Consider the following 16,542-nt stretch of genomic DNA (forward strand, 5'->3'; position numbering starts at 1 on the left):
ATTGTCCATGAAAACTTCAGTAAGGACTGGACTGAGGGGAGAACCCATAGCTAGACCATCCAACTACACTACTGGCCATTAAAATTGCTATACCACGAAGATGACGTGCTAAAGAAGCGAAATTTAACCGACAGGAAGAAGATGCTGTGATATGCAAATGAGTAGCTTTTCAGAGCATTCACACAAGGTTGGCACCAGTGACAACACCTACAACATGCTGACATGAGGAAAGTTTCCAACTGATTTCTCATACACAAACAGCAGTTGACCGGCATTGCCTGGGGAAACGTTGTTGTGATGCCTCGTCTAAGGAGGGGAAATGCATGCCATCACGTTTCCGACTTTGATAAAGGTCAGATTGTAGCGTATCGTGATTACGATTTATCGTATCGCGACACTGCTGCTCGCGTTGGTCGAGATCCAATGACTGTTACCAGAATATGGAATTGGTGGGTTCAGGAGGGTAACACGGAATGCCGTGCTGGATCCCAACGGCCTCGTATCACTAGCAGTCGAGATGACAGGTATCTTATCTGCATGGCTGTAACGGATCGTGCAGCCACGTCTCAACCCCTCAGTCAACAGATGGGGATGTTTGCAAGACAACAACCATCTGCACAAACAGTTCAATGATGTATGCAGCAGCATGGACTATCAGCTTGGAGACCATGGCTGCGGTTACCCTTGACGCTGCATCACAGACAGGAGTGCCTGCGATGATGTACTCAATGATGAACCTGGGTGAACGAATGCAAAACGTCCAGGTTCTGTTTACAGCATCATGATGGTCACATCCGTGTTTGGCAACATTGCGGTGAACACACATTGGAAGAGTGTATTCATCATCGCCATACTAGCATATCACCTGGCGTGATGGTATGGGGTGCCATTGGTTACACCTCTCGGTCACCTCTTGTTCGCATTGACGGCACTTTCAACAGTGGACGTTACATTTCAGATGTGTTACGACCCGTGGCTCTACCCTTCATTCGATCCCTGCGAAACCCTACATTTCAGCAGGATAATGCACGACCACATGTTGCAGGTCCTGTACGGGCCTTTCTGGATACAGAAAATGTTCGACTGCTGCCCTGGCCAGCACATTCTCCAGATCACTCACCAATTGAAAACGTCTGGTCAATGGTGGCCGAGCAACTGGTTCATCACAATACGCTAGTCACTACTCTTGATGAACTGTGGTATCGTGTTGAAGCTGCATGGGCAGCTGTACCTGTGCACGCCATCCAAGCTCTGTTTGACTCAATGCCCAGTTGCATCACGGCCGTTATTACAGCCAGAAGTGGTGGTTCTGGGTACTATTTCTCAGGATCTATGCACCCAAATTGCGTGAAAATGTAATCTCATGTCAGTTCTAGTATAATATAGGTGTCCAATGAACAGCCGTTTATCATCTACATTTCTTCTTGGTGCAGCAATTTTAATGGCCAGTAGTGTATTTGTACATCTTGTGATTGAAATGGAAATAATATCGTGTTAGACAAGTTTGTGTAGCTAACCTTATATCATCTGTGACAACTGGGTTAACTCTTCACTTTAGATAAGTCTTTGAGAATGTTTAGTGAATAAGTTGCTAACATCAAAAGAAACTATCTTGGCACTAGGTGGAATTTGCATGTCTTTCCAGTTGTTTGTTAAGTCAACTGAATTCCTCAAGCAACTAAATTCTAAACACAACATTATATAATTCAAAATGGAGTTTGGGGGTAATGGCATAAATTATTTAGATCTAACTACAGACATTAATGACCATATTCATACTTTCAAGAGTTATAGAAAACTTATCACCACAGGCATAGTAATACCGACCAATTCTCAACACCCAGTGAACCATAAACATACTGTCTTTCATTCAAATCACCTAACGTCCATCCCTGTGAGTGAAGATAACTTCCAAATGGAATTAAATGCATCCAAATAAATAGTATCAAACATGGCTACACTCTTACCTTAGTTGACTCCATACTTCACAAAAAGCAAAAACAACTCTGCTTTACCATGTTCTTGACCCACCACCTCAAGAACACAATGAAAGGTGCACAATTTAGGAAAACTCTCACTAGATGTGTAGCCAGAGAGCATAAATCCAGGAATGTAAAAACATCATTTTATGTGCACAACACTATTGGACACTTTTTGTCCAATAGTAAAGACAGCATTCCAGCTTTGGAGAAGAATGGAATGTATAAAATTACTTGTAATTGTTATAAGTTATACGTAGGTCTATCTGGCAGGGCAATATGTTCCCACTTGAAGGAACTCCCTGGAAGTTGGAAACTTAAAAGGGGATTCTTATTTGCAGACCACCTGCTTAAAAGAAGACCATAGTCATAAGATGAAACATTAAGTATTACATCACATCTACAAAGGAATGAAGATGAACTACCTTCGAATTAATAAACATATGTCCATCAGCCAAAGCTTAATACTGAATGACCAGACACAGTTCCCTTACTGACCACTTCTAACTACAGACACTACTCACAATACCATTCAGGACATGTTGTAAATTACCTGTCTTACCCATATGTCTCATTTTCATTATTTCAGTTACTATAATCTCTCTCTTTGTTTTATAAAAATTTACTTTGTATAATCACAGCTCCTTCACTTAACTGCCTAATATCACTACTGTACCTCATCTGTTTGTAATTCAGGAGCTATTAAGGACATGTTTATTTTGTTCAGCCACATTCTTTATATAAGTCACTAAAGTTTATTGTTCAATTATTTTCTTCTATGAACAACTGCTGTAATTTGTCTACAGTTCATTAGTTCATGTGAACATATTTTATCTTAGTTAAATAATCTGACATCACATTTTATCGTAGAACATAAAATGAAGCACAATATGTGTTTACTCATTTATCTGTGCATAATTAAAGTAAATAAGACTTGAACCGATCTTAAACAGTAGTTCATTCAGCATCCAACTGCAAGGAAACTGTCTGAACTGCAATTTTGATGAGGACTACATTGTTAACAGTAGACTGTTCCCACCACCAACTTTTCAGCCAGTTCTTACAGAAGTGCTGCTACCAAGGAAAACTGTGCAGAGAAATCGGGTAAGCTACTCTATCATGTGACCTACTCATAGTAAATCCAAAAATGCGGAGGTGGCCATAATTTTCTGCTTGGAATCTCAAAACTATTTCAGTTATGTTGTGCTTAATAAATGTACTAAAAATGATTTACAAAACATACCAAGCAATCATCAGTGCACTCACAGCATACGAGAAATTCTGGGTCAGTTTCGATGTATGTACCATTTGTAGGTACATGCTTGGTGACATATGTAATGTCATCTGGCTTTCTTGAATCAACTGTATTAATACACGGGACAGGAACAGCCTCTACACCATTAGAGATATCCTATAGCAAAGACAAAGATCATTGTGATTTGTTAATAACAGTAAAAGCAAATACTTTCTGAAAAAATAAAATGAATGTCAATATAATTATATGAATCTGTCACTAGATTTGTCACACTGTTACAACTGGCACAGTAATAAGAAGGAGCATTTGAAGTGTAAGATAATTTTTGTATCATCATATTTTTGCCAACAAAAGTATATTAGTATGGAAGAAAGACATACATTGTCAAAAAAAACATGTTTTGAATCAAGAAATTCTTCAGGACTAGATCAACTCATAGGAATGTAATTAACAATTTCTAGTAAATCACTGTATGTTTTCTCGAATGTTTCCTTAGATTGTGGCCACAAGATTCAAGAATAATTCACAATTACAATACGGTTCAATTATACAAATGTACAAAGTTAAATGTTTGTATAATCAACACTAAATAAACAGATTTTATGCTCAGTAGATATGCACAGAGAATAATATAATCCTTCAATTAGGCTTCTTGGAGGTCAAAGCACAACCCGAACCTTTTTTCCTTTGATTCTGAGCTCCCTGACCCACAAACCATGTGATCCATTGTCATTAAACACTTTTTATTACGAATAGGTCACAACACTACTGTTTGATGAATGTTACTCTTTACTTGCAGTGCTGCATTTCTAGTAATTTGAGACAAAAGTATAAAGCAGCTCCAAACCACCCCCCCCCCCCCCCCCCTCCACCCAGAAGCACCACCAATATCTTTTCCTCTAAAAGCAGCTCCCATTCATTGTTATATTTCCAGCAAAGGTGTATAGTAACAACAACCTAGGTTTGCAGTTTTTGGAAGCTACTTTTTTGGTTTATACAGGCCTACATATGGTATGCAAGATAAGCACCCACTAGTAGCAACTGCAGGCTTCTCACTGTTCAGGCCATTTCATTAAATGGAGACTGTCACCTGTGAGACAATCTTCTCAGAGCTTTGTCCCTGCTTCACTTAATATTTTTAAAAAGAAGTATGTGAAGTATGGCTTCACAGTATATGTTTGGCCCTAGCAACACATCATATCTCAAATTAAATCACACTTTTCTGTTACTTGACACATCCTTTCTCCTCTGTGCCTCTCTCTCTCACTTCATTTCAGCTATTGTTTTTCCACTCCCATAGCATTTTTTGCTTTCTGTTTTTATATCTCTTCTACATTATGATCCTTTACCGTCTTTCTTTCACCCTTGGCTGGCCTCCCACTAACATTAATTACTTCTTTTCTTTTATACCTACAGCTGCCCATTTTTATGTTAGTTATATATTAATTTTCAAATTTTCAGACTATTCTTCCCTAATCTCTGTCTTTTCAACAACATTCTCTACAACCTCTCAGATATTAAAATCTGATCTGTTGTTGGTATTGGCTATAGATTTCATTCTACTATTCTGTCCTGCTGTCTATTTCTTAGCTCAGAGTGCTTGGTAATTATCCTGTTTCCTGTATACTCTTGATTCCTTGAACCTTTGATTTTCTTTTGTAAAACAAATTAGCCCTGTGAATCTGGAAAGGAAGTTCATTGTGCTCATTATTTTTCTTGTAAACGTTTAAATAAACAGTTACTGTCATAACAAAACTGCTCATTGAGCATTTCATTTGCTGTATAAAAAATTCCATGTTCCATCATCCCGACACAAACTGTTTGATTACAAAAGTAGTTACCAACACAAACAATTACCTGCCTAAGATTTTTATAGATGTCTCAATGTTTTCACTTTACTATCACATCAACATGATGAATAATTGAGGTATATGTGACTGAGTACAAACACAGACTGGGAAAGGAAATCAGCCGTGTTCTTTTCAAATGAACCATGTCAGCATTTGCTTTAAGCAATTTAAAGAAACCATAGAAAAACTAAATCTGAATGGATGGATTGGGAATTGTATCTTGATCCTCCAAAATACAAGTCTATTGTCTTAAAAACTATGCCACTTTACTCAGAAAAACTGTGAGGGTTTGGTTAAACTGGCTTCAACACATTTATTGCATATATGTAAATCAGTAACTAAACTACAACAAAGTCTCAAAAATGGGCATGGGCTACAAACATTTTACAGACCTCATACTACATGCAAGATCTTAGTTCACGTATGTCCAGGTAATAAAAAGACACTTTTATAAGGCCACATAATTATAGCATAATCAAAAATTAACACTTTCAACAATATTATGAAAAGAATAGACTTCTACTCACCAAAGAGGAGGCATTGAGACATACATGCACAATGAAAAGATTGCTAAATGTTTAAGCTTTCAGACAAAAAAGTCCTCCTTCAGAAACAGAAAACACACACACACACATTCAAACAAGCACAACTCACACACACATGGCCACTATGGCCCAACTGCGGACTGTGACTGTATATAACCAGAGCAGCAATCTGGTATGGGTGGTGGGCATAAGAGGGAGAGATAGCATGGTATGGGAGGGGAACTGTGCTACTTGTGAGAGGGTGCAGGAATGTGGTGGGGATGTTCTAGGGCTGCTGGCTGCAGAGTCAGGAGGCTGTGTGGGGGGAATGGGGGAAAGGGATAGCAATAAAGGGAGACGGAAGAGGAGTGAAGTAGAAAAGGCTGTATGTGCACTGGCGGAACAGAAGGTGTGTGTGTAGTGCTGGAGTGGGACACGGAAGGGGCTATGTAATTGGAGGACAGGGATTAGCAAAGGCTGAGGCCAGGGGGGTGAGGGGAACGAAGGACATGTTGCAGGGAGAGTTCCCACCTGCATAACAGACATATGTCTGCTTGTGTCTGTATATGTGTGGATGGATGTGTGTGTGTGTGTGTGTGTGCTACCTGTCCTTTTTCCCCCCTAAGGTAAGTCTTTCCGCTCCCAGGATTGGAATGACTCCTTACCCTCTCCCTTAAAACCCACATCCTTTCGTCTTTCCCTCTTCTTCCCTCTTTCCTGATGAAGTAACTGTGGGTCGCGAAAGCTTGCATTTTGTGTGTGTGTGTTTGTGTTTGTTAGTGTCTCTATCAACATACCAGTGCTTTCGTTTGGTAAGTAGCATTTTATTTGTTTTTAGATATATTTCCCTAATGTGGAATGTTTCCCTCCATTATATTCATTACTATGAAACTTTTCGCAAAATTTAAAAAGCCCAAATGGTTTGTTTATAATACCAAGATTTCCATTTTCAATTGTTCTCAATAAAAAAATTAATCTATGATTCAGCACACTATAAATCTGATTTTATTGTTGCCTTACTACAGTACATAAACAATGTTAACCCTTTGACTGCTATGCACAACACTAGCGGTCACGTCTTGTGTGCTGCATTGTTGCGGTGCTTGCCGTGCACTGTGTGCTGAATACTTCCGGTGCGCTCACCACTTGCAATGCTTACAACAAGCTTGCTGTTTTTCAGTTTTCTATTTTGTTCTGGTCTTTAGTCTGGCTTTGGAAGAAATGGGGGTATTTATTTACAATATTCACACTTCATTTTCAAGTGAGGGGTATTTTTATTATTACGTATATACAAATAAAGATGTGTACAATAGTGACATGATTCTATGCTCTCTCAAAACAGGGTTTAATGGTTTACATTACTGAAATTGTGTGTGATAAGTTTTGTAGCAAGGATCAGCACAAAGAGTTACATTCCATTGCTTACAGCACAATTTAGTTTGTTTCCCAACACCAATTCAAGCAGAGGCTATGCATGTCTTGTACTTTTCCCACTGATCCGGTAAATGTGATGACATGTTTAGTCTCGTAGGGTACTCTTGATGTTTAACACCACTTGCTGCCTTGGTATCAATGTAAAAAGTTGCAAAACTTTCTCTAATTACATTGAGATGAAACTTTTCACAATTCATTTTCATCCCACATTTCTGGTATTAGCAAAAGGCATTGAACATGCAATCAAAACACGTAAATTCATTACACAAACACAAGTGAATAATAGACAACTGATGTCTTAACGAAGAATAGTGTCTCACAGAAAGGTGTGAAACTACAGTTCGGCAGAAATCACAGTAGCGTCATGTTGTGTCTAAAGCAAATTACTCACACAAGTGCTGTGAAGGTCCGCCAAAAGCACTGATATCGACTTATGTAGTCATGTTCAACATATTGAAACGTCACCTGTTGCGGTTAGAGCAAATGATAAGGTGTGGCGCGAGTCCGCCAGTAACGCTGCAAACAAACAGACCTCTTATTCAGGCACAGCTAAACAATAGGCAAGTGGACGTCTCAGAACTTCTACAGCAGCTGGCAGCACCTAGCACACAGCAGCACTGAACTGCTGTGGCAGTCAGCCGCACCCAAGGCACGGCACGCTCAGACTGCTGTAGCAGTCAGCCACAGTCAAAGGGTTAACGATGAAACTTCCTGGCAGATTAAAACTGCGTGCCACACTCTGACTTGAACCCAGAACCTTGCCTTTTTTTGATCTGCCACATACTTTTAATTTGCCAAGGAGTTTCAAAATAATGCAAGCTAAACCGAAAAGTTAAAATTTATTATGGAAATGTCTGAATTTGCTCACTCCATTACTGAAAATATTTCTGTAGTGGTTTTTAATGAAGATGTGTATGAGCTCCATCTTTTCTGCCTCCCACCACAGGATATGAATACATCTGTAGTTAACTGCACATCCACTGCCACAGAGTTGATCAATTTTGGTGGAACTATTCACAATGTAAGGGTTCAGATCATGAGCAAGACAACTACATACCAAAAATTTAATTGGTAATGCAAGCAACCTCACTTCTTTTGTGCTGCAGTACAGTTCTGCAGTGGCCCACCAATGATGAAGTCATTACAGTGAAGAACAAGCTTAGACTGGACAAGAATAGCTAACATAAGTGATTATCATTTTCTAATTAGCTGCTACTTCAAATCATTATCCCCTCAAAATTGGATGTTATTACAACAATTCAAGCTATTGCTAGCTTCTTTCACATTTCAAATTCTCCAGGTCTCCAGGAACCCACTTCATAATTCTGCTCCTACAATTTCTTCCCCTTTATTTTGTCACTGTATTATGTCTGTAGACTAGGCTGTTCCAACACTGCCCCATGGGACAAGAGCACCCATTATCATGCTAGCAATCAGGTGCAAGTTGTGCAGGGTACTCTCTGATTGACCTATTGCATGTTTTCTGTGCACAAGTGAGCTGCTTGGCTGCTCCTATCCATGTGCACTCAGCCAAAGCAGTACAATCGGGTAACTGCAGCTCGTCTGCAAGACTGCCCGTGCTTCAACTGTTTTCCCATCCCTGCCCAACTGTTCTCAGACCACTTGGCTGCCACAGAAGCTTAAACAGCCTGCTGTAGACCATCCTTACTTTTCTCAACAGCTCAGAGCATTTTCAGGTACCATGACAGGATGAAATTATAAAGTTTTTCCTTGTAGCGTAATTGTAATTTGCCCTTCCCTTCACCCTGCAGACTGAAAAATAAAAATACATCCCAGACAAGCAATTACATGTAATTACTACTATTACTACTACTACTACTACTACTACTACATATACTAGGTTTCATAAAAACAACTAGCATCACTTAGGAAATAAGTGCACCATACCTCAATTTTTACGAAGTACTTTTCATTAATTCCTTCAGTGAAGCACCTCACCCAATGGTCAAAATCAAACTGGTCAACAGTTAACTTGGATTTAGTTAACAACAGATATTTATGCAACTCTTCAATATTACGCAATCTGCGTTTGCAAGGAGCTCTATAGTACACAGAGACATAGTCTGAATGTTTCACCTTCTCCCTGTATGAAACAAATAATAATGATAATTTCCTTAAATAAAATTCAACAAAAAAATAAATTTCAATTTTGAACAATTCCTAACTGAAATACCTTATTTGATTGAGTACTTATTCCACAAGGTATGACAGAGAGTTAGAGAGAGAGAGAGAGAGAGAGAGAGAGAGAGAGAGAGAGAGAGAGAGAGAGAATAAACAGTTGTATTGCACACATTAATATCTGTTGGAAGGAAAACTGTGAATACCATTAAAGCAGAGAAGCTAAATTACTTTTTTAACAAAAAAAGAAAAAAAGGCTTCTTAACTATTCTTTAACATTTTAAGTAAAAGCAACATCAATGGTAATCCCGTCACAAAAATGGACAAATAAAGGGGCTGCTGTTCACTTGTTGAATTCTTTAACATTCAACCTCCATCCCCTCGAAATGATATTTTAAAGTAACCTCGAAATGATATCTAAAGTAGCCTATTGTATATCTTTTGAATTATTTCCTTATGTGACTGCTTCATGATACAATAATGGTTCATCATTGTCTCTTCTTTTCATAACACTTGTTTGTGCTTCTTCAGTAATGCCTTCCGTTTGGAATGAAGTGTCATTTTCATGGAGTCCTGTGTGTTTCAAAAGTTCCTGATTACTAACAATTAATAAAAGAACTTCTTCCAAATCGTCTTCCAGATGTGAAAAACGATAAACTTCCTCTTAGTGCTGAAATCTTCTCTTTCACTTCCACTTTTCATCTTCAATACTCGGAAATGGTAATGCTTCATCATTAGACAGTTCAATAAATTCTTTCTGTTTACTATTTTCTGTTGAGCATCAGCCAATCAAAAATTCTTTGAATTCCTCAACCTGTTTTGTTTCTGGCATCCAGATCCTGTAACCATGGCCATGTAGAGTGTATACAATAAGAATGCTTATTCTACCCTTCTGGATAATTTTGAATGATGACTTTGTTTGGGTATGTGACTGAAAACTACGCATCCCATCACATGTACCTGCTCACAATTCATAAAGCATTTTTTCATCGTTGTGGTTATTTGTAACACGATTTTTTTTTTTTAAATGTATGTTGAATTGTAAATCATCTCAGCCCAAGAAATATTTGGTAAATCACTTCGTAGCACCTGTGACCTTACCATATCTATTAACATTCTACTGAGACATTCAGATATAGCCATTTGTGGTGGTATATGTTACATACTTCATGGTGAATTCCTTCAGATTCAAAGAACTATGACAATTTGCATGAACAGAATTCTATGCCATTGCCAGTGGAATTCTCTTCAAGTATTACCTGTTTGTTTTTCTGTTTGAATCTTCCATTTCCTAAGTTCTGAAATATTTCATCCTTATTTTTTAAGAAACACACAAATATGTATCTGCCTGTATCATATAAGGTACTCATTAATTACCTATTGCCTCTCAAACAACGAATATCAAAGGTCCCATGAGGTCACTATTAGTCATGCACAGTGCTGGTACGAGCCAACCTAACACGTGTCTCGCGGCCTGGCCCGTACGAGCCATGGCGGCCGCCTGGCCCACTGGGCTGGAAATCTAAGAACAGGCCGCTGGACCACAGGCAGTGAGTTGTCACGGCCTGGTGGCCCATCTCTTCCCCAGCCTGTCGGAATGCACGCAGTGCTTACTCACTGGTCCAGCATTTTCTTTGCTTCTGCTGTGTTATGGTCATAGACACGATGTCCACCAACATGGTGTAGCAAGTGATATGGTGCATGTACAGGGCTATTACAAATGATTGAAGCGATTTCATAAATTCACTGTAGCTCCATTCATTGACATATGGTCACGACACACTACAGATACGTAGAAAAACTCATACAGTTTTGTTCGGCTGAAGCCGCACTTCAGGTTTCTGCCGCCAGAGCGCTCGAGAGCGCAGTGAGACAAAATGGCGACAGGAGCCGAGAAAGCGTATGTCGTGCTTGAAATGCTCTCACATCAGTCAGTCATAACAGTGCAACGACACTTCAGGACGAAGTTTAACAAAGATCCACCAACTGCTAACTCCATTCGGCGATGGTATGCGCAGTTTAAAGCTTCTGGATGCCTCAGTAAGGGGAAATCAACGGGTCGCCCTGCAGTGAGCGAAGAAACGGTTGAACGTGTGCGGGCAAGTTTCACGCATAGCCCGCAGAAGTCGACGAATCAAGCAAGCAGGGAGCTAAACGTACCATAGGATGGTGCTCCACCGCACTTCCATCATGATATTCGGCATTTCTTAAACAGGAGATTAGAAAACCGATGGATCGGTCGTGGTGGAGATCATGATCAGCAATTCATGTCATGCCCTCCACGCTCTCCCGACTTAACCCCATGCGATTTCTTTCTGTGGGATTATGTGAAAGATTCAGTGTTTAAACCTCCTCTACCAAGAAACGTGCCAGAACTGCGAGCTCGCATCAACGATGCTTTCGAACTCATTGATGGGGATATGCTGCGCCGAGTGTGGGAGGAACTTGATTATCGGCTTGATGTCTGCCGAACCACTAAAGGGGCACATATCGAACATTTGTGAATGCCTAAAAAAAACTTTTTGAGTTTTTGCATGTGTGTGCAAAGCATTGTGAAAATATCTCAAATAATAAAGATATTGTAGAGCTGTGAAATCGCTTCAATCATTTGTAATAACCCTGTAGTTGTGGGAACAACTGAATGAAAACAATCAATTCAATCATTGCTGGAAAACAATGGACTCATTCATTTGTAATTTTACACATCTGATAAATTATTAATTCATTCTTTCGGCTAAATCCAATCTATGGGTGTAACCCAAAGAACTTGTCTGGTGTAGTCTTGCAAATCGACAGAATTATTCATTGTTTCTTTTCAAGTGAAACCAGTCTGTAGGTTTTCTGTCAGTCGACACATGTATTCCTTCTTTCACCTCAAACTATTTTTTAGTGTTTCACGTCATTGAGCTATCCACTGATTCTTCTGAGTGAAACCAGTCTGTAGAACTTTCATTAGTTGAACTAAAGCACTGATATATAACCGGGGTACACAAACCACCGGAGGATAGCCCTACCCTTCAGGAGAATGTGGAGACAGTTCAGGGGGAATGCCAAAGTTAAAATAAGCACTATACATATTCATTTTATTATGTGCTGAATAGATTTATTATCATTTAAGACATATTAATATATTGCTATGGATTAAATTGTTTCAGATGTGATTAACATGGATCATTGAGGGTTCTAATTTGAGCATGAAAGTTCTCTTTGGGATACATGGAGAAAAATGGAACACTGTCAAATGTTAGCAACTCTTTGCATTCCATTTTGCTGAAAAAAAAAATGTGACATCCACTAATTAAAAATAATATGAATCTAGCCTTTAAAAACTTATTCAGCCACTTTTTTTGTGGAAGGTAAACAGATCGTGCAGAAAATTACATTACCGCTATGAACCTACAAATCATACCCATGCACCAGAAACCCACTTACATTTTATAGCCTTTGAAAAGTAGGAGGTATAGTATTTACCTATGTCTGTGTTTACTTCCTAATACGTAATACTGGGAATGCGGTTCTGCCTTGAGTAAACACAAATTCTTCTTGTTTAACAACCAAACCTGTTTTGGTGAAGTTTCACCATTCTCAGTGTGTTCCCTAGTCATCTTAGCGATGTTTGTGTGGCACTCACACACTTGCAGCCCAGATGATACAAGTATTTTGCTCATGTTTGTAATTTTTCATTAATTTTGTTTTTTCTTGCCTGTGTAGTGTGTGTAAAATGTCCTTCCTAATACACACTGTGTCACTATGTATCAGATATTCACGCATTTTGAAGTATATTTGGATGTTAAAGAAGAACAGTTTGTGTTTGCTCACAGCAGAACCACATTTCTGTAATTAGCTCCTATTGAGAACCCTCATTAATACCCCAGAAAGCAACACAGACCTACAAATGATTCTATGGTATTGAGACTTTGGGTCTATAGTTTCTTTTTTAACCCAAATGGAGCATTGTCTTCGCAGTACAAAGTGTTTAGGTAGCTGTGTACTGAAAGGATCTGATATTACATATGGCTAACCAGCAAAAAGATTTGCAGACATGTTTAGTAGAAAACATTATGTACTTCTAATCACTTCTGTATTTCTTTCTGTTCCAAAATTTCATTCGCTTCATTTCAAATATTACACCTGCCTCTGGTATTCCGATGTCAATCCTTTCCCATTCTTATATCTTTTGTGTTCATGTTGTTCTATTCATAACTGTTGTGATTGTAAACATATGGATATTTGACTTGTTGAGTTCTTGGGTGTCCACTCATGTCACATCGCAATTTCTCCACAATATTTTGGCAAACATACGCATTGCCATTTTCAGACAGCCCCTGATAACTGCTGCAGGAACCATGTGAAGTTGGCAATGTGCCTGTTTGCCAAAATAATGTGGGAAAATTACAATGTGACCTAGGGGACACCCGAGAATTCTACATGTTAGAAGTATGCCGGGAAAACATCAGATCGTGTCACATAGATATTTCTCCACAAAACCATCAAAACGAATACTGAACTCAAGACTGTCCCTCATTTTCCTGGGTACAGAGAGAATTGCACCGCTAGTACAGACTTAAGAGTATGTCAAAAGTGGAGCATGCCTTATTCCTCTAGCAAATAACGTGGTATGCCAGATGACTTATTTTTGTCACATCAGTCTGTTAGGTTCTGCCCCATTACACTGTGTTTTTCCATCTGAAGTTGCAAGCCAGGTGCAAACATTGTGCCACGGCACGTGCCACATCATTCCAGTGGATGCCCCCATCTAACAACTCAGTGTACGTACAACTCATGACCACTCTTAGCAACATAGAGTTTTTGATAACTCTGTATGCTGAGCTTCACCTGCAGTTGCCATCCTCGACTTTGACATCTGTGTGAACATCACCTGCCATGTGATTTTGTTTACTGCTTCAAGAAATGATCACCAACTTCAATGTCAATCAGGCACAAATGTGTTAAAAGTGAAAAACTCTTGAGGCTTGGAAACATCCCAGCAATACCTTCACGAACAAAATCTACTGTTGTTAGTAGCTGTGTTCGACTGTGTGCCCAGGCCCCACATACCTATAAAATCATTAAAGGTGAAGGGATCAGTAGCTTATGCCAGGATCTTTTAGACAGGTGCACAGTATGCAAAATCTGTCCCCGTCAATGTTCACGATGCCCTTCCTCATCTTTCAACGATTTCACAAAACATTTCCAAGCCAGCTGAAAAAAGATTAAAGGAATATCGAATTCAAAATAGAATGGTATGATTGATAATTATAAGAAATATAAAAGAAAAGAAAATGGTAATAGTAAATTCACGACAAATACGAACTGAACTGAAAGGAGCATTTATGTAAGTCCCAAGAGCATACAAAATGACATAGTATCATATTTTGCAAACATAAAAGTTAAGTTGAAGAGTTGTCTTATTGTAAATAGGTTAAGAGTTCTTAAAATTAAGGTAAGAAGCACGACATCCTTCATCCAGGGTGTATGTGCTGGTAAGAAAAAACACATTTGGGATTTTTTTGCAGATTTTAGGTTAAAAATACACTTTTTTCCAGGTGAAAATAAACTTTTCCTGTGTCACTTTACGAAATGAAATGCAGCATAAAAACAATGTGTTTTGGGGAAATCTTTGATGCGCAGCAACATGAATGCTGTGTATTTTCTTATTACGAAAGTACAAATATTGATTCCGCCTAATACAGCACATTAGTTTCCAAAGGTCGGAAATTTAAATGGCAATGCACTTTTGTCAGACACTCATAGCTCATGTCATGTGATCTCGCCAGCCAATAACAACAGATACTTAGATCATACAACACATGATGTAGGCAGACAATAGCAACATCACTGTTAAGTAGCCCAAACATACAAATACGAAAAGGTAATGGTTTAAATCAATATACAGGGTGGTTATAATTAAAGTTGAACCTTAAAAACACTGTAGAAATAACACCACTGGTCAGAATCATGTCAAATTGCAACAGAATATTATCGGAGAAGGGAGAAAACATATGAAAACAAAAGTGCAAAAATTGATCAGCAGATGGCGCTGTATGTGTCAGAGCACGTAAATGACAACACCTGTCATTCGCATGACACACTGAAGTTGGTATAAACACGCTGGGTACACAGCTTTTCCTCCTTTCGTGTCTGTGATGTTTGCCATGACTGTCTCAATGCATGATCGTGCTCTGCTTGTAAAGCTGTATTACAAGAATGATGATTGTGCACATGTTGCTGTGCAGAAGTTCCGGACACTGAAGGGTTTAAAGAAAGGCGTTGATCCGATAACTGCCGAGGGTCTAGAGAAAATGATTCGGAAATTCGAAAAGAGGAGTTCTTTTGGAGTGCAACCTGGTAGAGGGAGGTAACTAACTGATTTGACGTCAGTGGAAGCAGTGGCCACAGTAAACCAGGAGGAGACGAGTGGTGATGTGCAAACGTGTAGTGCACGGAGAATTGCTCGAACATTGGACATGCCTGTGAACGTGGTGCATAAAATCCTACGAAACACCCTTCTTTACAGTCCATTCCAAATTACCCATGTGCACAAGTTGCTTCCTGTTGACCTGCCAGCAAGAGAGACTTTTGCTTTAGAACTTCTTGCTCACATGGAAATGGACAATGATTGGTCGTGGAAGGTTTTGTGGACAGACGAAGCCTACTTCCATCTCCCAGGATACGTCAGTACACAGAATTGTCGAATATGAGCAATGTAAAATCCACACGCAAATCAATTAGAACCACTTCATCCTGAAAAGGTTACTGTGTGATGCAGATTTATGGAATCAGTTATCATAGGGCCACGTACCTGCATCAAACCAGTCTCTGGACTGAAGACCACAACGACAACAACAACAACAACATGCAGTTCTTGGCCTCAGGACAATAAAAACTGATGTGAGTGATGCTTTTTATGTGGTTTTTAGCCTCAGGACAATTAGAAACAGATTTTACCCATCCAATGTGATATGACCTTGCCTTGGTAGATGGGCTTACGTAACTAACAGTATCATACCTGAACATCCATGCACACTGCCTACTACAGCTTGTTTAATGTCAAACGTACACCTTAGGCATTGTTGTATGATTCATTTGTCATTTGTAGTCGAGCTTACAGTGCCATCTATTGTTACATTTTGTAACTATTTATTTTTCTTCTGCCATACAGTCTCCCTTCTCTGATAATATTCCGTTGCAATTTGACATCATTCTGAGCAGTGGTGTTATTTCTACAGCAGTTTGAAAGTTAAACTTTAATTATTATCACGCTGTGTATACCGTATAGCATAGCTACAAGCAAACCTAAGCTTTCCTGCACAATATTGGTCCTTCTTGGCATGTGTTACCCTTTAAAATATATCAAATAC

At 39.0% G+C, this 16,542-nt stretch overlaps 1 protein-coding gene across 1 annotated transcript in view; it reads right to left on the reverse strand.

The window, feature by feature from the left end:
• Positions 1–16,542, reverse strand: part of LOC124711881 (histone-lysine N-methyltransferase SETDB1-A-like) — a 228,766-nt gene that overhangs the window by 96,593 nt on the left and 115,631 nt on the right. Inside the window, exons 12-13 of the mRNA XM_047242122.1 lie at positions 8,951–9,146; positions 3,223–3,390 (exon numbers count right to left, since the gene is read on the reverse strand). Coding sequence (XP_047098078.1) covers positions 3,223–3,390; positions 8,951–9,146 — 364 coding nt within the window. The remainder of the gene's footprint in view (positions 1–3,222; positions 3,391–8,950; positions 9,147–16,542) is intronic.

This window comes from Schistocerca piceifrons, chromosome 8, assembly GCF_021461385.2.
Source record: "Schistocerca piceifrons isolate TAMUIC-IGC-003096 chromosome 8, iqSchPice1.1, whole genome shotgun sequence".
NCBI lineage: Eukaryota > Metazoa > Arthropoda > Insecta > Orthoptera > Acrididae > Schistocerca > Schistocerca piceifrons.